The sequence below is a fragment of the Erythrolamprus reginae genome, chromosome Z (genome assembly GCF_031021105.1).
Source record: "Erythrolamprus reginae isolate rEryReg1 chromosome Z, rEryReg1.hap1, whole genome shotgun sequence".
NCBI classification, from domain to species: Eukaryota; Metazoa; Chordata; class Lepidosauria; order Squamata; family Dipsadidae; genus Erythrolamprus; species Erythrolamprus reginae.
The window spans coordinates 142274315-142290827 of NC_091963.1; the positions used below are offsets into that span (position 1 = coordinate 142274315).

General features: G+C 39.5%; 1 protein-coding gene across 1 annotated transcript; it reads left to right on the forward strand.

Moving 5' to 3' along the window:
- The first annotated feature begins 1471 nt into the window (after positions 1 to 1471).
- LOC139154246 (vomeronasal type-2 receptor 26-like) lies at positions 1472 to 14419 on the forward strand. The gene is made up of 6 exons (XM_070728674.1): positions 1472 to 1599; positions 2779 to 2956; positions 3389 to 4249; positions 7235 to 7462; positions 12356 to 12482; positions 13503 to 14419. Exons 1-6 carry the CDS (start codon positions 1523 to 1525, stop codon positions 14417 to 14419), a joined length of 2388 nt encoding a protein of 795 aa, XP_070584775.1. The 5' UTR covers positions 1472 to 1522.
- The last annotated feature ends 2094 nt before the right edge of the window (positions 14420 to 16513 follow it).

Genomic DNA, 16513 nt, shown 5'->3' on the forward strand with positions numbered 1-16513 from the left:
AACTTGCTAATTGCTAGATGTTTATGAATTGATGTTTCCTGATCTGCAAAGGAAGGATGGATGGATGGATGGATGGATGGATGGATGGATGGATGGAAGTACTATTTACTCCATGTTATGTGACATTTGGATTTATTCTAGGTATGTCTACTATTCCTCAGACTTGACAAGTGCGACAATATCATTTATTAGTTTTTTTTCTCCTCAGTAAAATTGTAGCACATTATAATTCTCTATGGATAAGTATCTCCTCTGTATTACTAACCTAATAAAGGACTTGTGTATATTCTCATGTATATTAAATGGCTCCTTTACATCAATATCCAGATCTTGCAAAACTGCTTATAATATATTAAGTCTGTAGATGACAATGATAGACTCCATTGTAGACATAGTTATGTCTTGTTGCCTCAGAGATTTCCATCTAATTAATGCCTCACATTATTATTATTATTATTATTATTATTATTATTATTATTATTATTATTATTATTATTTTAAATTCAGAAAATATCTGTGATACAATCCATTTGCTGAGCTCCAGTTGTTCTTTTATGACAAAAATGTGAATGATGAACACACACAGATTTATGTGGACAACACAATCCTTTCAACAGTTCCAAGGCACACCAATTTGCACCACTCAAGCAACCCTGATGACACAAATAAACTGTCAGGTGACCTTAATGACCCCAAAAAAGAATGCAAATGTCCAGCTGTCTGCAAGGAGTTTAACTCCTTCCATTCTTCACCATCCTGTCCAAGCTGAAAAATCTTCTTGGTTGAGAAGTGAAGTGTCTTCAAATAAAAACTTGAAAGTCGAGTTGCCTGTTGAAAAAAAAACTGTTTGGGACAACACATACAAACATGCATACTTACCCACCCACCCCACAAAATCCCCTCAAGCATCAGCTATATTCATTTGCTCAATAAATAAATGCCTATGCATATTTTATCCTTCTTTTCTTGAAACTTTAGAATTATAGCAGATTTTTTTGCACTAAAATTTCATTGTTTTTCCACAATAAAAGTACATGAAATATTCACTAAACATGTTTGTTTTTCTGTGCTGCAGAGAATTCATGGAACCATTGACTCCTTTGTTATTATTAAATTAGCCATAATTGTTATGCCTTCTTTTTCTTGTCTTTGGGGAGTTTGAGTGACTGTATGCCAAAATGCACAGTGAGGCTGGAGAAAAAAATATAAATAGTCCTTATTCTTTTCTCAGCATGTTATTTAGGAGCACCAGGCTCTGATACCTTCATCTCCACTGCTCCTCTCTCTCTCCCTCTCCATCTCCCTCTCCCTATCCCCCCTCTCCTCTCATTGGCTGAGAATGTCAAAAAAACATGCCTTCTCTTTATTGAAAATATGAAATATGGAAATATTACTACTTTATGGATTCATGTTACTCCCCCAGATAGCTGGTAAAAACACTGCAATGCAGTGTTTCATCAGAGACCCTGTTCCTATACTTCATAACTATTATGAACCAGGAGATCTTATAATTGGAGGCATCATGTCCCTGATTTATGTATTTTCAGAGGCCATGAACTTTGACAGACATCCATTTCAGAGCTCTCCAAGTGGTCTTATGTAAGTAGCGAGACTTCAGAACAAAACAAGCTATATCAATGGATACATTATTATCTTTATTTTGCTATTGCTCCTAATGTTTCCATTAATACTTGATAGCTAGCATTTCTCTCATGAGGTCGTCTTCTTCTAGTTCTTCCAGAAGACCTTCTTGCTCTTCTGGTGGAATCAACAGAGGTGTTATTCGGCTGGTTTGGGCAGGTTAGCCTGAATTGGTAGTGGAAATCACAGGTGGGCCCGCCCCCTCACCCTGGCTCTATTCTATCGTACTTGTGCATGTTTTTGAGGCAAGGCACATGCACAGAAGACTTGTGTGTGACTAAGCGCATGTGTCGGTGCCTGTGCACATGTGCGGAGATGGCTGCATGTATGAACTGATAGGGAAGATAAGTGAAAACTATCTCTGAGTCTAATCCATTGTTATTTGAGCTAGTACTCATGAGATAGTTCTTTTGTTTTACTCTTTATAAAATTTAGGACATTTCCACTTTTCCTCCACTGCAGTTAATAAAAGTTGCTAGCATGATTATTCTATGCCTATGCTCAGAAAGCTAAACAGTCAGGCTTGGTTGTAGTTGAATGAGAGACTTCCAGCAAAGGCAAAACCTGTGAATTAGGCCTAGAGATAAATAATAGTTCTAAACATTGGCACATAACAAGTTGATAAAGCCTCCAATGAACACACTTATAGTTCTAAGTTTTTATGCTCTCCTCTTTGGCTACTTAGGACTCCTGGTGTCCTAGAGAATTTAAAAGATAATTCTCTCATTTAGGCAAGAAGACCCATTGTTTTTCTAAAGGAGATTATGTCTCTCCTTTGGGAACATTGAAAATAGTGTTATATTTATGTTATCAGAATTTTTAAAGATTTTTTCCCTCCCAATTCTATATTTCATACAGCATGCTTAGCTTGGGAAGATTTGATCTAGGTGTGAATAGTCTTATGTAGACCTACAAGATATGAGCCATTTTGATACACTTTCTTAAATACATTTAGAAAGGAAGTATAGTCCATGTCCTATTATGAAGACATGATTATATTGCACTATGCCATTCTCATTGCAGGATACTGATTCAAACTTACCAACACATCCTGGCTTTGGCATTTGCTGTAAAAGAGATCAATCAAAGTCTCCAGCTTTTACCCAATATCACCTTGGGCTTCCATATTTATAATAGTCATTTCAAAGCTCGCTGGACATATCTTGCTTCATTGGAACTTCTTTTTAGGAAGGGCCAATTCATCCCTAACTACATGTGTGACACCAGGAATATTTTGCTAGCAGTCATTGGAGGTGCTCATTCACATGTCTGTCTTCATATGGCAACCATCCTGTCTATGTTTAAGATGCCACAAGTAAGATCAGTTTTATTGCACTTGTGAAAGAAAAATTTTATACCCTGAAGAAGAGATTCCTCCTCTTCTCCTGAGTCACTCATGTGCACCTCAGGAGGTGCAGAAGGCCCTGGTTGACTTTCAGCCTCTGATAGCACATTCTCTCTGACCTCTTCACTGTCATACTCGGGTGCCAGGTACACAGGCCAAGGGTACCAGGGCATAACCATCTCTTGATACTCAGGATCCGTGACAAGCTGTGAAGATGTGGACGGGCCACAACAGAACCCACACTTGGGCTGTACGTAAACCTCTTGTGGGCACTAAGGCACTAAGAGATGTGAGACTGGTGATGCATTTGATCTCTCCCTAGTCATCTCCTACAACGGCTAAAATCATACATATTATATTTTAGGTTTATGTCTTCCTCTCTTGTCTTTCTAATGTCTTCAGATCACATATGGCTCTGCTCCAGTGATGAATGAACAAACTCAAGCTGTCTTCTCCCATCAGATGTTTCCAAACCGGACCCATCAGTATAATGGGATTCTCCAGCTACTGTTGCATTTCAACTGGATATGGATCGGGGTGGTTTATCAAAATGAGGATATTACAGAGGAGTTCATAGAGAAAGTTCTCCCTAGTTTTTCCCAAAAAGGGATCTGTTTCAATTTCATCGAGCGGCTTCCAAAACAAACCTTTTCTGATTATATACCTGAGAGCATTGAAGAGGGCACCCAAAAAATGAAGGTTGTTATGGAAAGCAGTGCCAAAGTAGTAGTTATTCATGGTGAAATTCATGCTCTGATGTTTTTCAGAGTCATGAAAGCATATGTCGACTGGGATAATATTACAATGAAAACAAAAGCTAAAGTTTGGATCATGACAGCCCAGATCGAATTCATATCGTTACCATTTCAAAGACACTGGGATATCAATTTCCTCCATGGTGCCCTATCATTTGCCCTTCACTCAAAAGAGTTGCATGGATTCCATGAATTTCTTCAAAAGAGAAACCCCCTTTCAGAAAAAAGGGATGGTTTCTTATCAGAAGTTTGGCAGCATGCTTTTACTTGCTCATTTTCTGACAGTGAAACAGATGAGAGAGTTGAAAAACAATGCACTGGGCAAGAGAATCTGGAGACTCTTCCTATGACTCTGTTTGGAATGAGCATGACTGGTCACAGCTACAGCATTTACAATGCAATATATGCTGTAGCACATGCTTTTCATGCCATGTACTCATCCAGGAATAAGCGAAATGCATTTGTAAAGACAAAGAGCTTGGATCTTTCCAATCAGCATCCATGGAAGGTAATATTATCGGATAGAGCACAATCTATGGTACAAGCAAATACATTGGGCTAAATGTGATATATATCAATGAAAGTGCCTCAAATGTGGCCTCTGTTAAAAAATATGTATTGTTTAGTGTTGTTATAAGGAAATAAGTATTGGAGGTGACATGATAGCAGTATTTGGGGCTATCACCAATTTACTACCGGTTCACCCAGCAGCAGCAAAAATGTGAGTGCAGGCGTGAAGATGTATAAACTTCTGTGCATGTACTTGGCTCAAATGTGCTGTCTGAAAATGTGGCAACACTCTAAGATAGCCCTTTCTGTCAATGCTGGTAAGCTGAGCTATTGTTTAGCTCAGCTGAGGCACAGCTAATTGCTCTGTCACATGAGTCAGCTGAGCTACCAAAAAAAGGAAATATTGGATAGGGAATGGCAGGAGCTAATCAAAGGTGTTATTTGCTGGTTCTCCAAACTGGTCAAAATGACCACTACCAGTCCACCCAAACTACTGCAAACTGGCTGAATACCACCTCTAACTACCACAAACAAGAAAGAGTCAACCTATTATCCAAAGTACCTGAAGGTAGAATAAGAAGCAATAGATGGAATCTAAAGAAAGAGACAAGCAACTTAAAACTAAGGAGATATTTCCTGACTGTGAGAATAATTAATCTGTGAAACAACTTGCCTCCAGAAGTTGTGGGTGCTCCATCACTAGATGTGATTAAGAAGAGAATTGGACAACTATTTGGTATTGAGCAGAGAGTTGGACTTGAAGGTCAATATCCCTCTCGTTATTCTGTTATAATTTGGAAGAAAAAAATAAAATATTATTACAGCTGTTAGAAACTTGCTTAGGACTTCAAAGAAAAGGACTTTCTCTGAAGAGATCCCTTCATTGCACAAACAGGGATCAAATTCTCTCTCTACAGTAGCTTATTGGATCTACTTCATTTTTTCAGCCATACTCTATGAATTTATGGTGACGCCGACATTTTAATAATCATCTAAGAAGTACGGAAATTTTGCCAGTGTTCCTAAGAATAATGCAAGACTTTTTGGTATCTTTCTCAGTAAGACAATAACCATTGAGTTCACTACTGCCAGTTTATACCATAGTCTTTCATCTTTGATTTTCAGACCATGATACTTTTTTTTTTGTATAAGATTTTTTATTTTTTCTCCACCATGAAATAAAACAATATATTTAAACCCAACAATAATGCTTAAAATCAATCATATACAAATTTTCTTTTCTCATTACTCACTCCATGGAGGGTCTTATCCCTCCCCATATAAAATTTTCTGGTAATTTTATACATTATTAGCAATTCTTAAAATTCTAACTTAAAGTTTTTCCCTCACCGTCTTACTACAAAAGTTTATAACAATGTATAGAATAATAAAACCTCTTTTAACTAAATTTAATCTTATATCATATAGCTAATTAAAAATTATCTCTCTATATATGTATCTTTTTTAAAAGAAGCTATTCATAATATGTCACCTACATCGTAAAATAAAGTTCTATATGTTTAAATCTAAACAATAAGTAAATTTTGTGTTATCTCATTATATAATGCTACCACCATTTCTCATCTTTGCCAACTGGCTTGCAAAGCTGAATCAAATTCTCTTGTTTCAATTTTTTGAAAATTAACCAATTACTAATACATATATAATGTATCTCTTAATTTTCTATTCAATCATAAAACTTTCCCCAAATTTTATAATAATCCAAGTCTTGTTTATCTTTAAGTTTCAAAGTCAATCTACTCATCTCTGCACAATCCATAATTTTTCTCAAAACTTCCCTTTCCGTTGGTATCCTATTCAGTTTCCAACATTGTGCATATACAATCCTAGCTGCTGTAATTATATGTATAATTAAATATGTCTCTTCTTTATCAAAATTATCTGGTAAAATACCCAGAAGGTATATCTCGGATCTAAGATCAACAGTCTTTCTTAAAATCTTCTGAATCCAATGTTGAATTTGTGTCCAAAATTTACGTGCTTCCGGACAAGTCCACCATATGTGATAGAATGAGCCAGGTAACTCGCTGCATTTCCAACAGTTCATCGACAGATTCTGAAACATTTTTGCTAGCTTTTGTGGTGATGTATGCCATCTATAAAACATCTTATACATATTTACCTTAAAGGCAGTTGACATTGTCATAATTTCTCTCCCATAATTGCTGCCAAAAATCTCTGTCTATTGTATGTCCTGTATTTCTCATCCATTTTATCATTATGTCCTTAACCTGCTTGAATTCTAATTCAATCATTAAAAAGTATTTGTAAATTTTTTTGATCAAGTTAACATCCTGACCCAATAAGATTTGATCTAATTCTGTTTTTTGTAAGTTAATACCTTCTGTTTTAATGTCTTTCTCAAATCTTGATTGTAACTGTAAATACATAAACCAATCCAGTTTTATGCCTTGTTTTTCTAATTCCTGAAGAGGTTTTAACTTCAATGATTGTGTCAGTATATCCTTATATCTTAAAATATTAGACCAGTTTAGTCTATTGGGGTGCATAAATACTTCTATTATCGATATCCAAAATGGTACTTTTGAGTAAGTAAGCCATAGCTTGAGTTTTACATGTATGCCCAATATAAGCCATACCACTCCCCAATAAGACATAATTAAGACCATGCCCAATTCAGGGTGCACAGATAAAAATTAAGCTAGGGTATGGATGGGGAAGTGGAACTGCCCTACTACTTACCTTTAGATAGTTGCAGCCAGGCCTTGTACACCTCAGCCCACATCTTTTGCAGCTAGCAAACCTTTCCTGAAAGCCTCTGTAGCCAATAATAGAGCTCTGGATTGCATGGCAGAGACCTGAAGACCAACAGCAGAGCTGAACTGGGCATGTGTGCCATAGGTTTACTATCTCAGTTCTATTCTATTTTCTCCAGGAACTGCATTGTCCACTATTGAGACTTATTTTGTTTTTCACATGTTTCTCTTTTCTCCGAATTTAGCTCCACCATTATTTGAGAAGTACCTCATTCAATAACAGTGTTGAGGAAGAGATTTCTTTTGATCAGAATGGGGAATTAGTTGGTGGTTTCAATATTTTGAATTGGATTGTGTTCCCCAATAAATCTTTTCTCAGAGTTAGAATTGGTAAAATAGACACACAGGAATCCTCGGGTGAAATTCTTACTATCCAAGAAGATGCCATTATGTGGCCTGGGATATTTAACCAGGTAGGGTTGAAGTGCATGTGAAACTGTTTTAAAGTTGTTGTCCACTGTCATAAAAATACCCCAATAAGCGAGACAGGAGACAGAAATACAAAGATTCAGAGGTTTATTTCATGAACAATGTGGAATATGAAAAGCAATCATAACGCAACATACTGTACGTTAGTAACCCATTGCAATGAGGGGCAGAAACAATATTTAGGTCCAGCAAGGAATAGCTATGGCCAGTGGGCCCAATCTAAGACCCATCTTGTTTTATACTTTTTTTCAGACAGCCCCTTAATAAATGGAATTATACTTCCAATTAATTAGCACATTCTTGTGTATACATGTGAAATCTCCTATCATTTGGTACTTTCAGTTCCTTATTTCCAAAGTTTTTTTTAATATTCCTCGACCAAAATAGCCTCTCAAATTATTTACTTTGCAAATACATGTTATAAAATTAATAATAATAATAATAATAATAATAATAATAATAATAATAATAATAATTTATTAGATGTGTATGCCACTGGGATTCGTGCAGCAGAAGACGGTCCTGGAGATATTCTGGTCCAATGCCATGTAGGGCTTTATAGGTCATTACCAACACTTTGAATTGTGACCGGAAACTGATTGGAAGCCAATGTAAGTCATGGAGTGTTGGAGAGACGTGGCCAAACCTAGGTAACCCCACTATAGCGCTTGCGGCCGCATTCTGCACAATCTGAAGTTTCCGAACACTTTTCAAAGGTAGCCCCATGTAGAGAGCGTTGCAGTAGTCGAACCTTGAGGTGATGAGGGCATGAACCACTGTGAGCAATGACTCCATGTCCAAATAGGGCCGCAACTGGTGCACCAGGCAAACCTGTGCAAATGCCCCCCTCGCCACAGCCGAAAGATGATGCTCCAATATCAGCTGTGGATTAAGGAGGATGCCCAATTTGCAGACCCACTCCGAGGGGGGCAGTAATTCTCCCCAGGGTGATGGACAGACAGATGGAATTGTTCTTGGGAGGCAAAACCCACAGCCACTCCATCTTGTCAGGGTTGCGTTTGAGCTTGTTGACACCCATCCAGACCCCAACAGCCTCCAGGCACTGGCACATCACTTCCACTGCTTCGCTGACTGGACATGGGTTGGAGATGTATAACTGGGTATCATCAGCATACTGATGATACCTCACCCCATGCCCTTGGATGATCTCACCCAGAAGTTTCATGTAGATTAAATAGCAGGGGGGATAGGACCGACCCCTGAGGCACTCCACAAGGGAGAGACCTAGAGGTCGACCTCTGACCCTCCACTAACACCAACTACGACCGACCAGAGAGGTAGGAGGAGAACCACTGAAGAACAGTGCCTCCCACTCCCAAACCCTCCAGCCGGTGCAGAAGTATACCATGGTCGATGGTGTCAAAAGCCGCTGAGAGGTCAAGAAGCACCAGGATACAGAACAAGCCCCTGTCCCGGGCCCGCCAGAGATCATCCATCAGCACCACTGAAGCAGTTTCCATGCTGTAGCCAGGCCTGAATCCTGACTGCTGTGGGCCTAGATAATTGGCTTCTTCCAAGGACCACTGGAGTTTGAGCACCACCATCTTCTCAATAACCTTCCCCATAAAGGGGAGGTTGGAGACTGGACGATAGTTATTAAGCACGGCTGGGTCCAGGGAAGGCTTCTTGAGGAGGGGGTGCATGAGTGCCACCTTGTAGGGAGCCAGGAAGGACTCCCTCCCCAAAGAAGCATTGACAATCTCCTGGACCCAGCTCCGTATCACCTCTCAGCTGGCCGAAAGCAACCAAGAGGGACACAGATACAGTAAGCAGGTGGTGGAACTCACAGCTCCAATGGCCTTGTCCACTTCATAAGGTGTCACCAAGTCAAACTCCTCCCAGATAGGTGGACAAGGACGTGCCCCAGTCACCTCAACTGACTCGTTGTCAGCTGACACTGCTGTCCAATCAGAGTTGAGGTCCGCCCAGATCTGACTTTATCAGCGAAAAATGAGTTAAATTCCTCGGCACTGCTCTACAAGGGCTCCCCAACTCCCCCCTGGTTCAGAAGGGAGCAGGTTACCTAAACAGAGTGGCCGGGCAGGATTCCACTGATGCAATCAAGGCAGCATGATACGTGCATCTTGCCACCTTGAGCGCCAATTTGTACGTCTTAATGTGAACTCTTACAAGTGTTCGGTCGGGTTCAGATTTACTCTTCCTCCATCACTTCTCTAGACATCTCTTCTGGCATTTCAACTCCCGGAGCTCCTCGGTCAACCAAGGAGCTCTCTGGGATCTAGTGCCACAGAGAGATCGCAATGGCGCAATTCGGTCAAGAGCCTCTGTTGCAGCCCTATTCCAGGCCACAGCAAGAGACTTTGCTGTGGACGAGTGAATCTGGTAAAACCCCAAACGCCCTTTGAAAGCCCTCAGGGTCCATTAGGCATCTGGGGTGGAACCATCTAGTCGGTTCCGCCTCCCTGCGGAGGAGGATTGGAGCCAGGAAATCAAGCCACAGTAGAAAATGATCTGACCATGACAAAGGCAACCCTTCTAAGCCCCTTAGTCTCAGACCATTACTCAGTTGCTCTGAGAGGAATACCATGTCGAGTGCATGTCCCCCCCTCATGAGTCAGACCCTGAACTACTTGAGTCAGGTCCATGGCTGTCATGTGGCCCTGAACTCCTGTGCTAACCCAGAGGAACCACTGAGTAATGGTAAATTGAATTCCCCCAGGACGATAAGTCCGTGGAACTCCACCACCAACCCGGCCATCTCCTCGAGCAGCACAAGCAGGGTTGTTGTCACGTAGCTGGGAGGCAGGTACGTGAGCAACAAGCCCACCTGAACCCCTAAGTCCAACTTCACCAGGAGGGACTCACAACCCACAATCTCAGGAGCAACGAGTCTACATAGGCAAAGGTTGTCCTTGGCTATAATAACCACTCCTCCCCCCATTCTCTGGGGTCGAGGATGATGCCATACCTGAAACTTAGCTACGTAGATTTCCAAGAGAGGAACTCCTCCCTCTGGGCCCAGCCAAGTTTCAGTCACACATGCCAGGTCGGCCTCCTCATCCAGGATCAAATCCTGGATGACGAGAGCTTTATTTACCACTGACCTGGCATTGAATAGCAGCAGCTTGAACCCAGTACCCTGGGTTGAGCTCATGGAGCTGGAACAAGGGATCACTTTCAGGCAGCGATCCCTTCTTCTCCCAAAACGGCTTGTCCCATGGCTCGCGCCATATCTGCCGCTCCCCAGCATTACCGGAGTTTTCTGGCCCTCTGCCACCCCAGAGATAGGCTCCCCCAACCCTCCTGCCCTTCCATCACCAGGTGAGCTAAGCATCCCATCTACACTATATGCATTCATTTCATAATCATCCATTCCATACATGTAACCCCATTCATTCCATTCATTCCAATTATTACATATATCCATCATTAAAAGCCCCTAATAATTTAGATAAAAAAGTAAAAAATGTTAAAAATATTAGAAATAACAATTATCAACAATTAGCACTAAAATTACTAAATGACTACTAAAAACTACAGATACTAATTAGTAACAAAAATACAAGGAATAGTTGATTGACTAGTAGTTCTTTAAGCAAATCAGCAGCAGCTGGCACCAGATTCTAAGTCGGCAGAGTTCCAGAAAAGTCAGAGTCAATGAGAGTGTCCAAATCTCTAAGTACGGTGATCTCTCTGGTGCTGGCCGCTGCCACCGGCCAGCATTCCCCATTCCTGTTGGTATACCTTGGGCTCCAATGTGTTTGCAACACCCCCAGCTCTCGTCAGTCATTCCGGTCATTCTCTGATGTCTATTGTTCTTTTGGGGCGACATCTCTGGCTCTCCTCATTCTCTACAGTCCATGCACGGTCTCTGTAGAGCCTCCAAACAGCCTCCACTCAGCCTCAGCAAATTTGTTAATATCCCTCTCCTCCTCTTCCACAATGACCTTCTCCCTTTCGAAATTGCTTTTGCATAGTTGATTACAAACATTTCATTATTCTTAGGCAATCATCCTAACTAGTACTCCAATATATACCTATTCGTTTAAGGTCTAATATTATTTTGAAGCCTACATAATTTTAGAAATTCACAACTCAGCTTTCTTCTTCTTATACCACAATGGTTAAAAGGTTAAATATGATCCTTTTGAAGCCAGAGCCAAGTGGTGTAATGATTAAAGCATCAAGGTAAAAACTGGGGGATTACAGTTCTAGTTTTGTCCTAGGCAAAAGGTCAGGTGGATAGCTTTCAGTCTAGGACCTAGGACCTCTCAACCCTAAGAAGGATGTAAGAATCAACCACTTCAGGAAACCTTGCTAATAAAATGATAGGACTATTTGCCACAAGGAATCAAGACTGAGTGGAAGGAATAAAACTGATAGGGAGGATGAGGAGCAGAAGGAGGAGAAGGAGAGGCCGGAGGAGATCATGTTAATATAGTTCCTAGAAATTTAAAATGAAATGAAAAATTATCCTGTGTATGAGTATATTTTTAATCAATTAGAAAGGCATGATCCATACATGATTTCAGTATAAAATTATCCTCTGAGGAAAAATAGGGTGTATTACGTAATTTAGAAGAGCATAAAAGCCAGTTTTATTTCACAGAATTTTCAACCTACTCAAATGTTATTGGACTCAGTCTTAATGGATTGTTGATGTTGCTGGTATTGTTGTTATTATTCTTGCCTGATATCTTTAACTCACCCAGCTTTGTTTTATTTGAGTTTATAGCAAAACAAAACAAAAATATATGAACTGAATTATCTCAGAAAAAATAATAGAAATAAATACATATATAAAAGTCTTCTCATTCTATCAGCCTGTCTTCCCAAGCCATATATTGTCTATTGAGTTATAAAATTTAAACTAACTTTATTCTGTTTTTGTTCAGATACAACCCCTTTCTCTGTGTAATCCCCATTGTCGTTTAGGGTATGCTAAGTCTAAGAAGGAAGGGGAACAATTCTGCTGCTATAATTGCATTCCCTGTTCAGATGGGAAGATTTCAGACAAGGAAGGTAATAAATAGCTATACATAGAGGAAGGCTTGTGAACAAATTTGGCTACATGCAGTATTTCTATTAATCCAAAATATACATTGCTTGCAAACAAAGCTTTCTCTGAATTTGTAAGGCCTCTTCTCTTCTCTCCTCTTCTCTTCTCTTCTCGTCTCTCCTCTCCTCTCCTCTCCTATACCCTACCCTACCCTACCCTCCTCCACATCCCCCCTCATGTCCCCACATCCCCTCCACTCGTCTCTTCTCCTTTCCCTTTTTCTCCCCTTCTCTACACTTCTCTTTTTTTCTTCTCCTGCTTTCCTGCAATATTTTCCCCTTATTTGCTCATTCTCAATCTTCCTATTTCAGAAAAATTAAAATCCCAGTGAACTAGAATGTTCTTTAGTGCCATTGTTTCTGCCACATTTTAATTGTTTGTTTCTTTTTTTTAAAAAAAGAGTTAATATCCATTTTACTTTTTATGAAAAAATTGGTGAAAAAGTAAATGGATTAACAAAGAGGTCATTAATTTAAAAATGTGTAAAATAAGTAGCTTTGATTTTATACTTTTTTCTTCATTTTTCTATTTCTATGAGAGGATAGCTAGATTTAGGAGGTAACTGGAAAGCATTTCAGTATAAAAAGAGATAATCAAGACAACTATAAGTTGAAATCTCTTATTTCATCAGAAAATGGCACTTTCCAATTTTTTTCTTCTTCTTCAAACTTTACTTTTATTTAAGGAAAGAATTCAGCTTTGGATTATTATCAATATAATTGCTGTGGTGCGTTGGTTAATATGCAATATTGCAAGTTAATTCTGGCCACAGCCAAAAATTCAATCCTGACTGACTCAAGGTTGACTCATCCTTCCATCCTTCCAAGAGCAGCAAATGAGGACCCAGATTGTTGGGAGCAATGCTGACATTTTAAATCACTGAGGGGGTGCTGTAAAGCACTATGGAGCAATATATGTCTAAATGTTATTGCTAGTGCTCTTACTATACTGATAAAGTATGAATGTATCATCTTATTTTTCAGATATAGATGATTGTTTTGAATGTCCTAAGGACCAGTACCCAAACAGATTCAAGGATGGATGCCTTCCTAAACAAATAATCTTTCTGTCTTATACAGAACCATTGGGGATCATCCTGGCTATGTTGGCTCTCTGCTTTTCTTTCTTCACAGCTTTGGTGCTTGGAATCTTCATGAAACACAAGGAAACGCCCATCGTCAAAGCCAACAACCGAAGTCTCAGCTATATTCTACTGATCTCTCTACTATTTTCTTTTCTTTGTTCTTTTCTGTTCCTTGGCAAGCCTGAACAGTGGAAATGCCTCCTTCGGCAAACTTCCTTTGGCATGATTTTCACCATAGCAGTCTCTTGCATATTGGCCAAAACCATCATAGTGATTTTTGCTTTCATGGCTACCAAGCCTGGATCTCGAATGAGGAAATGGTTGGGGAAGAGTTTTGCTAATTCCATTATATTTTCTTGTTCCTTCATTCAAGCCCTAATTTGTATTGTGTGGCTGGCTACCTCTCCCCCTTTCCCTGATTTGGATTTGCATTCAGTGACTGAAGAAATGATACTACAATGTAATGAAGGTCATCCCATCATGTTCTATTTCACCCTGGGCTTTATGGGTTTCCTAGCCATTGTAAGTTTTGTTGTGGCATTTTTAGCTAGGAAATTACCTGACAGTTTTAATGAAGCCAAGTTCATCACATTCAGCATGCTGGTGTTTTGCACTGTTTGGCTGACATTCCTTCCAGCCTATCTGAGCTCCAAGGGAAAATACATGGTAGCCGTGGAGATCTTTTCCATTTTAGCTTCCAGTGCTGGGTGCTTGGGCTTTATCTTTTCTCCAAAATGTTACATTATTTTGGTGAGGCCTGAGTTGAACAACAAGAGACACTTGGTAAAAATAAACATAAGAAATCTACAATTCTGACTCAACTAGTGCTTTTATCCCCATTACCATATATCACCATATTTAATTATATTGAGCATACTGGATATATTTATAAATGATTATTTTCTTTTATATGGACCTAGTCTTCTTTCAAATATTGGGCCAGAAAATGGATGAGTTGAATACTTTTTTAATGTTGATTTTGGCCTCTTTGATGTTATTTGTATTAATTGTAATTTTCTTATCTTTTGTTTCCGTTGAGATAGACCATCCAGAATTATAATTATATCAATTGGATGGCTATACATACATATTTCAGTTTTGATCCCTGAGTATATCTATTCCTATAGCTGTAAGTAATTGCACCTGGGAATAAAAACTAGACCATCTTCCTGTAACTGTTTTGGAAACAGATCTTGTCTTTGAAGAGGGTAGACTACCTGGAACAGATTGGAATTGATTACAGTAGTGGTGATCAATTATGAATAATTGTTGTTGTCCATTCCATATTGAGGTATTTTATATTTATCTAGAAGCCTCTGTAATTCTGGATTTATCTAGAAATCTCTGATATTCTAGATCAGTGATTTTCAACCTTTTTTGAGCCACGGCACATTTTTTACATTTACGAAACCCTGGGGCACATTGAGTGGGGCGGGGGGGCGCTAAAAAAGGTTTGGACAAAAAAATTCTCTCTCTTCCTCCCTTTCGCTCTATTTCTCTCTCCCTCTTTCTCTTCCTTCCTCTCTTTTTTGCTCTCTTTCTCTCTCCCTCCCCACCTCCCTCTATGTCTTTGTCTCTCTCTCCTTCCCTCCCTCTTTCTCTCTCTTTCTTTCTCTCTCTTTCTCTTACTTTCTTTCTCTTGTTCTCTTTCTCTCTCTCTTGCTTTCTTTCTCTCTTGTTCTCTTTCTCTCTCGCTCTTTCTCTCTCTTGCTTTCTTTCTCTTTCTCTCTCTCTCTTGCTTGCTTTCTCTCTCTGAGCTTCACGGCACACCTGGCCATGTCTCACGGCACACTAGTGTGCCACGGCACACTGGTTGAAAAACACTGTTCTAGATAAATGAGCAAATTATTTAAAAGTTAAGCATTGAGATCTATGGTAAATGTATATTTATCATAGATCTGAAAGCTTAACTTTTAAAGAAAAAAGTGCTATAGTTATTGATATATGTTCATGTGTGAGAGAGAGGGAGGGAGAGGGAGAGAGGAGGGGTTGTGTGGAGCTTGGCTTATTTGTTCTATTTCTGGCATATTCCAATAAGGAACAAAAAATACAGTTGATAATCCCTTGCCAATGGCACTCAAACATTATCTGGAAATAGACAGTGATTGGAGTTGTAGTGATTAAGCCAGCTGGACAAAAAGCTGAATAGGAATGAGGACTCATTCAGTGTTTGAGAGTGGGCATTGCAGATCAAACCAGCTTCCCAAATCAAAACAAAATGGAGAATTTTAGATGGAAGCAACTGGGACAAAAGGAGAAGTAAGACACAGAAATTTGTAAAACTGGCTTATAGGGAACAGCAGTCAATCTGGAAATAATGGCCGAAAAATCAAGACTCCCCCTGTTTATTCTTCTTATAATGTTATTTGTTTAAAATGAAGAGGACTGCCCTTCAAAAGAGAAAAAGATATGCAGATCTTTTTCAAAAGAGAAAAAGACATGCAGATCAACTTACAATAGTTTATTTAATGACTATTCAAAGTTACAAAAGCAATGAAAAAATGACTTATGGCAATTTTTCACACTTACGACCATTGCATCATCCCCATAGTCATATGACCTGACTCTCAATTCCATATAATAGCTTTCCATTAGCCACTGAAAAATTCCAGGGGCTGAGCTGATACCAAACTGCAGCCTAGTGCATTTGAACGCTCCACGGTGCGTGACAATGGTCTGCCAATCAGCAGTTTCATTGTCTACAGGAAACTGCTGATCTGCCCTTGAAAGATCAATTTTCGTGAAAATGTTCCCCCCCCTAATGAATGCAACAGATGGGAGACCATTGGCACAGGGTATGAATGGGGGGTGAGTGCTCTGTTAATGGTGCACTTATAATCTCCACACAAACACACCGAACCATCAAGCTTAATAACGGTGACCAGTGGTGTCTCCCACTTTGCCTGGTCT

Coding starts and splice junctions, on each gene's coding strand:
- LOC139154246 (XM_070728674.1), top strand. CDS start 1,523: ATGTCCCTGATTTATGTATTTTCAGAGGCCATGAACTTTGACAGACAT. Junction 2,957..3,388: donor CTATGTTTAAGATGCCACAA/GTAAGATCAGTT, acceptor TAATGTCTTCAG/ATCACATATGGCTCTGCTCC. Junction 12,483..13,502: donor GAAGATTTCAGACAAGGAAG/GTAATAAATAGC, acceptor CTTATTTTTCAG/ATATAGATGATTGTTTTGAA.